The sequence below is a fragment of the Mustela nigripes genome, chromosome 13 (genome assembly GCF_022355385.1).
Source record: "Mustela nigripes isolate SB6536 chromosome 13, MUSNIG.SB6536, whole genome shotgun sequence".
NCBI lineage: Eukaryota > Metazoa > Chordata > Mammalia > Carnivora > Mustelidae > Mustela > Mustela nigripes.
Window position 1 is genome coordinate 99,380,611 of NC_081569.1, and position 12,656 is coordinate 99,393,266.

A 12,656-nucleotide genomic window follows, 5' to 3' on the forward strand; every position below is an offset into this window, starting at 1 on the left:
CCTCGCTCCCATTCTCTAGCACCTTGTGCTTGTGAGAGGATATATGAAATACACATGTTTTGTGACCTTATGCTTATAAAAATGTCTTCATTTTATATTGTAACTAACTACAGTTGTCTGCATATTGAATTCTATGTTCAAGTCATTTCCCCTGAGAATTCTGAAAACATTGCTCCATTTTCTTGGGTTTCTAGGACTGCAACTGAGAAGTCCAATGCAATTCTGATTCTTGATGCTTTAACTGTATACTCTTTCTTTCTGGAAGCTTTTAGAACAGTATTTGTTCCCAACATTCTGAAACTGCAAAATGAGATGTTTTACATTCACCCATTATCCTGGGATTCAGTGAGCCCTTCCAATCTGGAAGGTCAAATCCTTCAGTTCTGGGAAATTTTCTCTATTTACTTGAAGCATTTCTTCCTTTCCATTTCATTTGATTTCCCCTTTTCTCCTCACTGCCATTTCTAGGCAGTCATCTCCCCCACCCCCCAATCTCCTACCACATGAGGAGTTCATCAGAGTATTCCACTCACCATTCTGCCTTGAAGTCATCTACCACCCCAGCCAGAAACAAACCCCTCATGCCACAAAAAAATTTAGCTTCTGTCACATTGTCATTCTAATATTATTCTCTCATAATCCTTGGTGGTTTCATTATCCTCATAGATGATACTTGCAAAGCCTAGCCTCTCAGTCTTTGGTCCTCTCTAGGGATCCAGTGATCTCTCTTCAAGTCTACCTTAGCCACTCGCTGCTATCGTCCCACACCAGGACTTGTAATTATCAATCTCAAAGCCCTCCAAAATCTCAATATCTAGCATACCCTCAACCCCTTCCTTTCATAAACACACACCCCCTTTCCATCTTCAGGTCACTCTGTCTAGCACATAATCCTCTAAGAACTACATTCCTATCATTTTCACCATCTTCCACTCCTTCAGGGGTTTTTTTTTTCCCTCTTAAGCTTCCCAGCTTACATTCCATGGTCAGTCTTCATAATCACTCACCTACCTGTCTGGCTAAAATATAATCCAGATTAAATCAGATACACTGCTTATTCTGTACTTACACCCATAAAAATAAACATGGATGGAGGGAAAAACAAAAACAAAAACCTGTTAGCATCACCACACTAATGATCTTACTTTATTGTTTATTTATTTATTTGAGAGAGAGAGCACGTGAGCAGGAAAAGGGGCAGAGGGAGAAGATCTTAAGCAGACTCCTTGGTTATGCAAGGCATGGTCCCACAACCCTGAGATCATGACCTGAGCCGAAATCAAGAGTCCAACACTTAACCTACTGGACCATCCGGGTGCCTCATGGGCTCACTTTAAATTACTGATACCAACTATTATTGCTGTCTGGCAAACATTTTTTTTTTTTTTAAGATTTATTTATTTGAGAGAGAGAGAGAGCACAGGCAGCAGGAAGTGGGGGGAGGGAGAGAAGAATCTTAAGCAGATTCCCCACTGAGTGCAGAGCCCCCACACGGAGCTTGATCTCAGGACCCTGAGATCATGCCCTGAACTGAAACCAAGAGTCAGACACTTAATTGGACTGAGCCATCCCAGAGGCCCCAACCATTCTTTATTTTCAGGCCTTCTAAAACAACTATTTCATGTCTTTTCTCCTCAAACTACCTGACGAAATCATCATTTTTATTTCACTGAGAAAAACATAGCTAGTTGTAAAAGCAAAAACAAAAGAACTTCCTGAAGCATGTTTATCCACCCGCTTAACAAAATTGATGCCCATAGTCTATGTCTTCCCTCCTTTCACCATAGATGAATTTTCTGTGCTTCCACCAAAGAACCACACTTCCCCTCGTTCATTAGATTTTTGTCCCCTCTTGTTGACTCGAAGATGTTATTCCAGTAATTCTCCCTGTTTTGTCCTCCAATCTGTAGTTTCTGATTTCTACTGGATCTTTCTTGTCAACATACAAATATGCTTAAGAAATTCTTCACTTCACCCACATCCTCTTGCAGCCACTGCCCCATTTTCCTCCTTCCCTTAACAGCAAAATTTCTCTAATGAGTCTCCATATTCACAGCCTCCAGTTGCTCTCTACCTATTCTCTTGTACCCCATTAGGCATTTACCCTACCACTTTATAGAAACTGCGCTTGCCAAGGTCACCAACAAATCCCACAGTGCTAAGCATAATTAGGTTAATTGGCAGTTCTTATCTTAATTAATTTTTCAGCATCATTTGACACAACTGTTCCTATCTCTTCCTTAAAACCCTATCTTCGATTTGCTTACAGGACATTCCTACCACAGAGTCCATTCCTTCTGTCTCTTTATTGTTTACCTCTCACTTCAGTGACCTGTAAATGTTAACGGATCTTAACAGTTCAATCTTCTTCTCTTTCTCATCTAGCATCATTCACTTTGTGATCTCTTCTGGTCTCACGGTTTTATCTCCCAAATTTATAGTGCTAGTCTGTATCTCCACCATCAAACGTGGACTAGTAGCATCCAACTACCTTGCTGATATCTCTCTTTGGATGTCTAGATGGTATTTCACAAGTAGGATGTCCAAAAATGTCTATTTTCAATCTTCCCTACTTCACTTATTAGCAATTTCACCTTTCGAGTAACTCAAGCTAAAACCTCAGAGCCACCTGGTCTCTGCTATTTCTCTCTCACTCCACATCTAATACATCAGCAAATTCATACAGCCAAAATACTGCTAGAGTTCAAATTTACTGCCACCTCCACTGCTAACACCCTGATCCAAACCACCCACCAACATCTCTCACCTGACTTACTACAATAACCTCCTAACTTTCCTTCCTTATTCTACTATTCCTCCTTCCAGTCTATTCCAAACATAGAAGTCAGGATGATCCTGTTAAAATACAAATCAGAAAATTCTGGTTCCACTGTAGCAACATAAACCCTCTCTAGCTCATCTTTCTCATTGATGACAATTATAAACTATGGACAGTAAACCTGAGAGCCCTGTAAACAAAAACAGGCTAACTAGACAAAATAATAGTATATTATTACAAGTATATTAAACTCAGTGGCATGCTATGTAGCTATCAAGTTTTATGTTTATAAAAATTGTGATTTTATTTCATGGAGCATTTCCTTTTCTTTTTATAGATTTTACTTATTTATTTGACAGAGATCACAAGTAGGCAGTGAGGCAGGCAGAGAGAGAGGAAGGGAAGCAAACTCCCTGCTGAGCAGAGAGCCCAATGCGGGGCTTAATCCCAGGACCCTGGGACCATGACCTGAGCCCAAGACAGAGGCTTTAACCCACTGAGCCACCCAGGCACCCCAGCATTTCCATTTGTAAAGTGTCTTTAACATTTTATATTAACATGATCAAGTTAAAACCATTAATAAATCAAAGTCTTGAAAGCATAATAATAATTTGTTCTTAAGATGTTTATAAACTTGACTACAAAATTACATAATTTTGCATTTTACAGCTCATGGTGATGCTGTCAAAATTACATATTCTTTAAGTCAGGAAAAAGTCATCAACAGCAAATGTTAAAATAAAACAGAAAGCCATTCAGTCAGTATTATTGAATATAGTAAAATACTATACCAGGTACCAGGAGGACCATAAGGAAATAAACATAGTAACTAACACTTATAGGACACCATTACATGTCAGGAAGTATCTTAATTACTTGAATTCATTTGGTCCTCACAATAACACTAAGGGGTAGGCATAATTATTTTCACCACCTTACTTTTTACTGATTAGGAAACTCAATTTACGTTGTGCAAGTCACAGTGTAAGTCATGGGGGCAGAGCATCTAACTAGACAATCTGGCTCCAGCGTTTTTGTTCAATCACATTACTATGCTGCTTGCTTAAAGAAAGAAGACTTAATGGTAAGGATCCTATTTTAAGTCCTTCAACACATTCAGACAAGTGCAGAGGCACAAAAAAAGATTAAGAGAAAAGTTAAATACCTGGTGTTCCAATGGCTCTTACGTAGGAGAATGCAATGCTGGCTTTTCCTTTCAGAGCACTTTCTATGTTCTGAAGGTCTTCCAGAGTAGAAATATATTTTACTTCATTAAAAAGAAGAGCACTGAAATAAACAGAGATACAATGAGTAGAAGAACCTGATATGTGGTTATTTAACACGTTTTCAGTAAGTTAAAGAACCTAACCAAAAAAGAAACTTAACTCTTTTGAACAAATTATCAGCAGTAAGAACTTAAGCATTTTTTTTTAAAGATTTTATTTATTTGAAAGAGAGGAAGAGAATGTTCGAGCACAAGCAGGGAGAGAGACAGAGGGAAAAGGAGAGGCAGACTCGCTGCTGTGTAGGGAGCCCAACATAGGGCTCAATGCAAGGACCCTGGAATCATTTATCTATACCTGAGAACATCAACCAGGAATAGTTGTGAGAAATGGTACTCCTCCAACACAACTACCTTAATGTATGTAAGTTGTATGCACTAACATCTTATACTGGCCCAATAATCCCTTACACATCTCAGCCTTAACATATTTGAACTCTTTACACTCTAAACTGAAGGCTTTTTCCCACAGCATATAAGGCTCTTATATGTTCCCCGCTGAGCATAACCTACTTCTCCAGCTCCATTGTGTTTACCATTCCTCATGTCTACCATACTTTAGGCACACCTCAAGGCCTTTATGCAGACAGTTCTCTTTGCTGAAAACTATTCCCTCTGCTCCTTCTTATATATCTGGTCTCAGTTTAAACATCACTGCCTCAGAGAAACCTACCCTGTTGGTCCTATGTAATTAGGTCTGTAGCATTTTTCTCTTTAATTTCACACTATTTGATCCTTTGTAGTACTTAACCACAATTTATAATTGCTTATATATGTATTTGCTTGTTTATCCCCGAGTCTCTTATTAAACTGTTACCTTCCTGAATGAGGGCCTTGCATATTTTAATCACTATAACAATAATAACTTAGAATAGACCCTAGTACACTCTAAGGAATCAATAAACATTTGTTGTATAAATGAAAGAAAAAGCAGGGTGGGAATTATTTATTCCCATTCATCTGAAGAAATTCACATCCAAAACAGAAGAGCTTACTCATTCAAAAATGCATTTACAGAATTGAGGAGCCAGGAACAGAACATAAAAGATGTCTCTTCATTCCTAACTCAGTAATTTTTCCACTTGACCAAATTCTTCCCAATCATCTTTTCAATATATAGATCAGACTAAGTAATCGTATTTCTTCATCCAAAAGAATTTTCTTTTTAAATTTTCTACTTTTTTTTTTAATTAAAAGATTTTATTTATTTATTTGAGAGAGAAGAAAAGTGAGAGACAGAGCATGAGTGGAGTGGAAGGGCAGAGGGAGAAGGAGAAGCAGGTTCCCCACTGAGCAGGGAGCCAGATATGGGGCTTGATCCCAGGATCCTGGGATCATGACCTTAGCCGAAGGCAGCCGCTTAACCGACTGAGCCACCCAGGCACGCCTTAAATTTTCTACTTCTATATAAATTATTTATCCCTAACGACTCATTCCACTTAATCCCCCACATACACGTGTGTGTGTGTGTGTGTTAGGCTAAACTTTAAGGATTTTTAAAAACTGTTCCAAGTCCATATACTTAAATAAGCAAACTGTCTCCAATAAATTAGTCCACCAGAGTCTCCTCTTATGGAAAGCATGGCACTGTCTGAGAATATACCAGTTTTCAAAGTTTCCAGCCTCTGGATCCTTTTGTACCTTTAAAAAATCACTGAGTTCCTCAAAGAGCTTTGGTTTATGTAGGTTACATCTATATGTAGTTAACAAAATAGAAATTAAGACAGCAATTTAAAAATATTTGTTAATTCTTTTAAAAATAATAATAAACACCATTGCATAGTAATAATCTATTAAAAATAACAATTTTTAAAACAAAAAAAATTGTGCATCATTTTATATTTTTGCAAATCTCTAATATTTGGGCTAAATAAAAGTCAGCTGTATTCTCATATCTGCTTCTTCAATCTGTTGTGACATCACACAACACACCATATAGCTTTCAGAAACTGAATTCATAATAGAATGAAAGTGAAAAAGGCAAATAATGTCTTAATATTATTATAAAACTATAATGACTTCATGGATACCCTGAAATAGGTGCCCTAAATTACAGTGGCTTACATATTTACCTATACATCCTAGATCTCTTCATTTAAAAAAAAAAAATGTAAAACTTAAATTTCTTTAATTCCCAGGGCTTTTTTTTTTTTAAGATTTTATTTAATTATTTGTCAGAGGCAAAAAAAAAAAAGAGAGCAAGCGACAGGGCCAGCATGCAAGGGGAGGGGCAGAAGGAGAAGTAGGTGCCTATGGGGATACCTACGTCATGTCAGGCATAGTATGAAGCATTCCATAGTAGTGGCAATTTTATCAGTTTGGAGACTGACTAGCTCTAAACTCTCTTTTACTTGGGGGATTTCTGCTTTCTATGTCTTCACAGTGGGCAGAGCCCAAATCCCCACAAAAGCTAATAATATCATAAATTTGCTCTTCTAGGCTCCCTGCTGCAAGGCATGGCCATATGACCCAGAATCACTTGCCTGACATTCTGGATCAGGAGCCAGTGATGTAAAGAATAAGAATTATTTCAAAGAGCAAGGAGCAAGGAGCCTGATGCAGGGCTCGATCCTGGGACTCCAGGATCATGACGTGATCATGATCAGGTGGCTTAACCGACTGAGCCACCCAGGTATACTTCTTGTTTCGTTTTTAAAAGATATATTTACTGAGAAGTACTATTTGCTAGATATTTTCATATTTTCACGTAAACCCTCAAGGGTACTATATAAATATTCTTTTGGCAAAAACTATAAATGTTATTTTAAACATTTTCACTTACAAAAAAATTTAAAAATCAATGATTGGTACCTTTTTACACTCTCAGGTTCCTTAATATGGACAGACCTTGCTGTTGAAATATCCCCCTACAGTTTCAGTCAAGGAGCGTATCAGAGCACAGACAAGGAGACCCCACCCTGGTGCTGGCAGGTCGACCCAGCCACCCAGACCTGTTTGATAGCATATAGATTGAGATCCACTGGGACAATCACACCTGGCATGACCACCAGGGCTCTCTCCATGTGATTCAGTTTGTAATCAATGTAGTATTCCTGGGAAGACATGGCAGCCATCTGATGCATGGTCTGTTTCTGGTTTTGCTTCCTGCACTGCATGACAAAGCACTGTCTGAGTTGTCCAAGGCTGGGGAGGAAACACTTCTAGGAGAAAGAGAGCACCAGGACCAAGATGAGGCAGAAGATGAGGGCCACGGTGCCTGTGACCACCCTGTGGATCTTCATCGTGTTCTCAGCATGCTCACTGCTGGGGAGAGCCACAGCAGCTGGCTCGTGTGTGCCACCGAGCTGCCCCTCCCTGCCATCAGCAAGCACGGTGGCTGGACTAGCCGGGAGCTCCAGGTCACTGTTGTTGGGATGGTTGAGAGCAGAAGACCAACAGTGGACTTGGCCCTATCTTCACACAGGTGAAAGGTGTCCACAGCATCTAGGATGTCTTTGCCCTGTGTGTAATCTGGGCTGGCACACTGGGAGTTGTCATCGCAGTGCCCCTGGAAGCTGTGGAGCCACGAGGCCAGGCCACACACAATGCATCCACAGTCCCATATGTTCCTGGCCAGGATGATGCTCATCAATGATTTCCAAGAGTTGAGGATCCAGGGCTCAATGTACGTGAGGCAGCTGGAGTCCAGTTGCAGGGTCTGCAGGTGCAGCAGGATCTCAAACACATGCTCCATGTACTTGATCTTACTGCCCAACAGGTCCTTTTCTCCAGGTTCTAAACCTAGTCCAGCGAGCTAACCATGATGGCCACCTTGTCCCTCTTCAGGCAGAGGGAGTGCCAGAAGATGAGGCGTGGAAAGTGGGTGAAGTTCAACTTGACCAAGTCATTGTGTTCCATGTGCAGCTAGGTGAACTTGAACAAGTCAGCAAAAGAGCTGCATGCCAGACTCCAGCTAATTGTATCCAATCTAAGTATTCTGTATTATACACACATGAAACAACCTGAGGGATTATGTAATCTGTCCGGATCATAGTGGTGGTCACCGGTAGAGCGGAGATGCAAACCCAGATCTTCTGACACTGAGGCCAGAACTTTCTAAACTATGTTTAGTATTGTCCACTCATAAATGGGAAACTAGGTGAAAAGGGAAGCAACTAATGAATGTCAGGGGAGTCTCGGTGGCAATCTGGGTTGTTTGCTGCTTATACATTTTGGCTACCTGTCCAAAATTACCCTTGAAATATTTCAATCCAAAGGGAGAGGACATCTCGTGAACTTAATTGGACTACCATGTAATTCTAGACTTGGAAATTACATCTGCCCATTTATCTTTACTGCTTTAGCAGCTTTAATCCATTTGCTTCAAAAATCTTATCTGGGAATACAAATCTCCCTTTTTTGTTTCTCAAAAAAAAAAAAAAACTGGCAAATATAAATTAACAAAGCCAACATAAGGGAGGCACCTACCTCATGTCAGGCATAGTATGAAGTATTCATACTATGGTAGTGGAAATTTTATCAGTTTGGGGACTTCCCAGCTCTAAACTCTTTTTTGCTTTGGGGATTTCTATTTTCTATGTCTTCACGGTGGGCAGAGCCCAAATCCCCCCAACAAAAGCTAATAATAATCATAAATTTGCTCTTCTAGGCTCCCTGCTGCAAGGCATGGCCATATGACCCAGAATCACTTGCCTGACATTCTGGATCAGGAGCCAATGATGTAAAGAATAAGGGATAGAACAGAATTATTTCAAGAAGCAGTAGAGCAATAGTCAGCTTTAAAACTCGGACTAACAACAGTATCAGTGACACTCAGCACTATTGCATCAGTCACACCCAGACTAGTTGTGGGTCATGTTTTTGACTATAATTTAGAACCGTATTAACTCTGAGTCCATTTCTCCAGCCCTTCTAGCGAGCCTGAGATTTCCTATATCCACTCCAAATCCTTTTCTGCTTAAGCCAGTCAGACCCAGATTTTGAGGGTTATCACTAAAAACACTCAGAAATGCACTCAGTCTTGCTTAATTTTCATAGCAACCATCTGAGATTAGTACTATCATTAACTCCATTTTATAGATAAGGTCATGGGGCTTAGAGAGGTTACCTTGCCTAAAGTCCCAAAGCTCATTAAGTAGTCATTATCTGTGAGGTAATAATAACCAAAACTAATGACATTCACAATCTAATGATCTCCGTGATTGTTCCCAGTGGCTTCCTAACTTTAAAACATTTTTAATGTCAATTTGTAGAATATGGGGATATCTAAAGATCTCAAGGATCCATTCACAAGCTTGTGCTCCTTTACTCAATTCACAAAGTAAAGAAATACTGAGAGAAATGGGTAAAAGGGAAAAGTCTGTCTTGGCATTTTCTTATTTATTGGTGGGGTGAACTAGCTTAAAGCAGTTCTGACCTGGAAGCTCTTCCTGTCCCAGAAAGGTCTTCCTTTACCTTGGCATGCTTTTCCTGAGACTGTCCTATCACAACCATTAGAATATGGCCCAGAACTGAATGGGTGTCAAAAAAAGAGAAAGAAGGATAGGGAGAGAGAGGGAGAAGAAGGAAGGAAGGAAGGAAAGAAGGAAGGAAGGAAGGAAGGAAGGAAGGAAGGAAGGAAGGAAGGAAGAAAAAAAAGAGAAAAAGAAAAAGAAACGAAACTGAAGTCAACTTGAACCTGCTTTTGGAGCAGCAGGCCATTCAGCCTTTTATTCAGAAAAAAAGACTATTTTTACATTATGTTTCTGTCATTATTGCTAGAGAAAAAAAAAACCCACTAAAAAAGGAAGTATTACCTTCTATTTTGCCATACCAAATCCCTATGACAAAAAAAAAAATTTTTTTTAAAGAAGAAAGAAAAAAATGGGGGGAAGGGAAGGAGGAAAAACAACACAGAGAGAGAACAAATTACTTTTATCTAAATTAATTACATTGTGACTGGGCAGATCCATGTACAAAATGAAATATCCTAAAATACTTATTTAAGCATTTTCTAAACTAATACAGTTAAAATATCAAACAAAAGCCACCTCTGAAATATAAATGGAGAGTACAAGTAATAACAAATTCACAAATACTGGTCTTATTATTTTTGTCATATATTGTATATTCTCCTACTCACTTTCTCCTTATAAAATTTTATCACCAGAAACAATCTTGCAGACTTATAGCATGAAAGGATTTCTGCTTCTCCCATTTTTAACAACCAAACGGTGAAGCTTCCAAATTCATTCATCCATCAATGTAGTATTTTATGAACACCTAATACATGTCATGCAAGGTGCTATGCACTGGTATAAGGACGTCATATAATAGAGCAACATATACGGAAATAATCATTTCCACCAGTTAACATAGAGCTGTGAGGAATTCAAATCCAAGCAAGTAATGTTTTATTACAATTTCCCAATAAAAAGTATATCACTATCAAACAGGAACCCACTTAACAATATTGTGCATTAACAAACCTGACACAGATAAAAGAATAAGCAATAGACCAATCCTATTAAGAAAGGACCAACACGGGTGCAGTTTAGGATCTTAGAGGAAGACACTTCTAAAAGTAGCTTTTTCCAGAGGTTCTATAATAAAGTCACCTTAAGACTCAATAGCCTGGCTTGGTAATAATATGTTAAAGAACAAAGTATTAGCAAAAGTTGTGATAGTTGAAAATACTTTAAGTTCATATTATTATAAGTAATATGTTCATCTAAAGGGAAAGAAACCGCTTTGTGACAAAACACTGTCTCAAAAATACCAAGTACCACATCTTAATGAAAAGTTCATGAGATTTCATTGTTTCTTATAGTCCTGGATAATCTTTCCTTTCTGAATCATTTCATGGTATTTAGGAATCAAAAATGACTATAAGAATGGTCCTTCTTGGAGCGCCTGGGTGGCTCAGTGGGTTAAAGCCTCTGCCTTCAGCTCATGTCATGATCCAAGGGTCCTGGGATCGAGCCCCGCATCAGGCTCTCTGCACAGCAGGAAGCCTGCTTCCTCCACTCTCTCTCTCTCTGCCTGTTTCTCTGCCTACTTGTGATCTCTGTCAAAGAAAGAAAGAAAGAAAAAGAGAGAGAGAAAGAAAGAAAGAAAGAAAAAGGAAGGAAGGAAGGAAGAAAGAAAGAAGGAGGAAAGAAAGAAAGATCTTTGCAACTGCTACCTCATGGCAAGTATCACAGCACCTATCACAGCATGAATTCACATGAATTCACTTCTGTTGGCACTGTGTGTGGAACAGAACCACAGGCAGACATCTGAATTTGGGTTCCTTTTTTTTTTCCTAATTGCAAATTAAGAAAAAATAATTGCATTTTTTAAAAGATTTTATTTATTTATTTTAGAGAGAGATCACAAGTAGGCAGGCAGAGAGCGGGGAGGTGTGGGGGGCGTGGAGTAGGCTCCCTGCTGAGCACAGAGCCCAATGCAGGGCTCAATCCCAGGACTCTGAGATCATGACCTGAGCCAAAGGCAGAGGATTAACCCACTGAGCCACCCGGCCACCCCAGACTTCCTGCATTTACACAGAAAAAAGCAACTACCACTCATAGAGTACTGGGTAAAATTCACAATTTATTTTCACAGGCATTACCTTCTTTGATCTTCATAACAATCTCATGAGGTGCAACTATAACATTTAAAGATGTGCAAAACTAGTAGTCAGAAAAGATAAATTGCTCAGATCATACTATGGAAAATAAGGAATGGGAACTCAAATACTCAGTGAATCCTGACTTCCTCATATATCATACAATTTTCCAATCCACATTTGAGATTATAGTGCCTCAATCTCCTATCCTCTACCTAACCTGCCTCACACTGGTTAAATATATGATATTCTCAATCAGCAAATAAAGGTTAGCTGCTATCTCAACCTTCTTTTTCTAAATATTACCCTTTTACATCCAGAAGCTGGGAGTAAAATTTTCTTTATATGGTTATCAAACCACTCAATTCCATCAGTTTTGACTATGTATATTTTAGAAAGCAGGACTAAGAAGTTTTAGACTATAAATCCCAATTTTCATTTTTAACTTAAATGTTATTTATTTTGCAAATTGGTCAAAATTTCCATATGGTTCAAAACACAAGGTACTTCTGAGTTGAGGAGTTGTATCTATCTATAATGCCCTCCCCCAATCCCAGTTTCCCTACTTCATTCCTGTAAACCAACATTTATCAGTTTCCTGTGAATCTTGAATATGTGTCCCATATACATATAAACCATAAACATGTATTTATATATGCCTCTGTTACAAGACAGTCCTCCCTGGATTTCTCAGTGTTCCCACACAGTCCAAGTCTCCCACAGATGAAACCTAGCATGACATTAACATTGGAGACTGTCTCCTCTGTACCTTCTAAGCTTGCCTCCTTTCTCTGAAGCCATCAGCTCCCTTTCAAAAAGCAATAAAACCTTTCCTATCCCCCCTGGAGCCGAAGAGTTAAATTTAGGGGCAGAGATCTTCTCCTGCCCCAGAGAGGATCTGTTTACTTTCAGAGAAAAAAAAAAAAATAAGCTGAGCACTCTACCACTATCTAGAAAGAAAGATTAAATGTGTCAACTCTTATAGAAGTTCAGAGATTCATGGGCCCCTGGGTGATTCAGTCAGTTAAGTGTCTGCCTTCAGCTCA

The 12,656-nt window shown here is 39.0% G+C and overlaps 1 protein-coding gene and 1 pseudogene across 6 annotated transcripts in view; both read right to left on the reverse strand.

Annotated features, from left to right (window-relative positions):
- TXNDC16 (thioredoxin domain containing 16) overlaps positions 1-12,656 on the reverse strand; it is a 107,099-nt gene that overhangs the window by 58,030 nt on the left and 36,413 nt on the right. For all 6 annotated transcript variants that reach the window (XM_059373208.1, XM_059373207.1, XM_059373205.1 and 3 more), the window contains one exon: positions 3,945-4,066. In XM_059373208.1, coding sequence (XP_059229191.1) covers positions 3,945-4,066 — 122 coding nt within the window. The remainder of the gene's footprint in view (positions 1-3,944; positions 4,067-12,656) is intronic.
- Positions 6,953-8,494, reverse strand: LOC132029188 (leucine-rich repeat transmembrane neuronal protein 1-like; annotated as a pseudogene).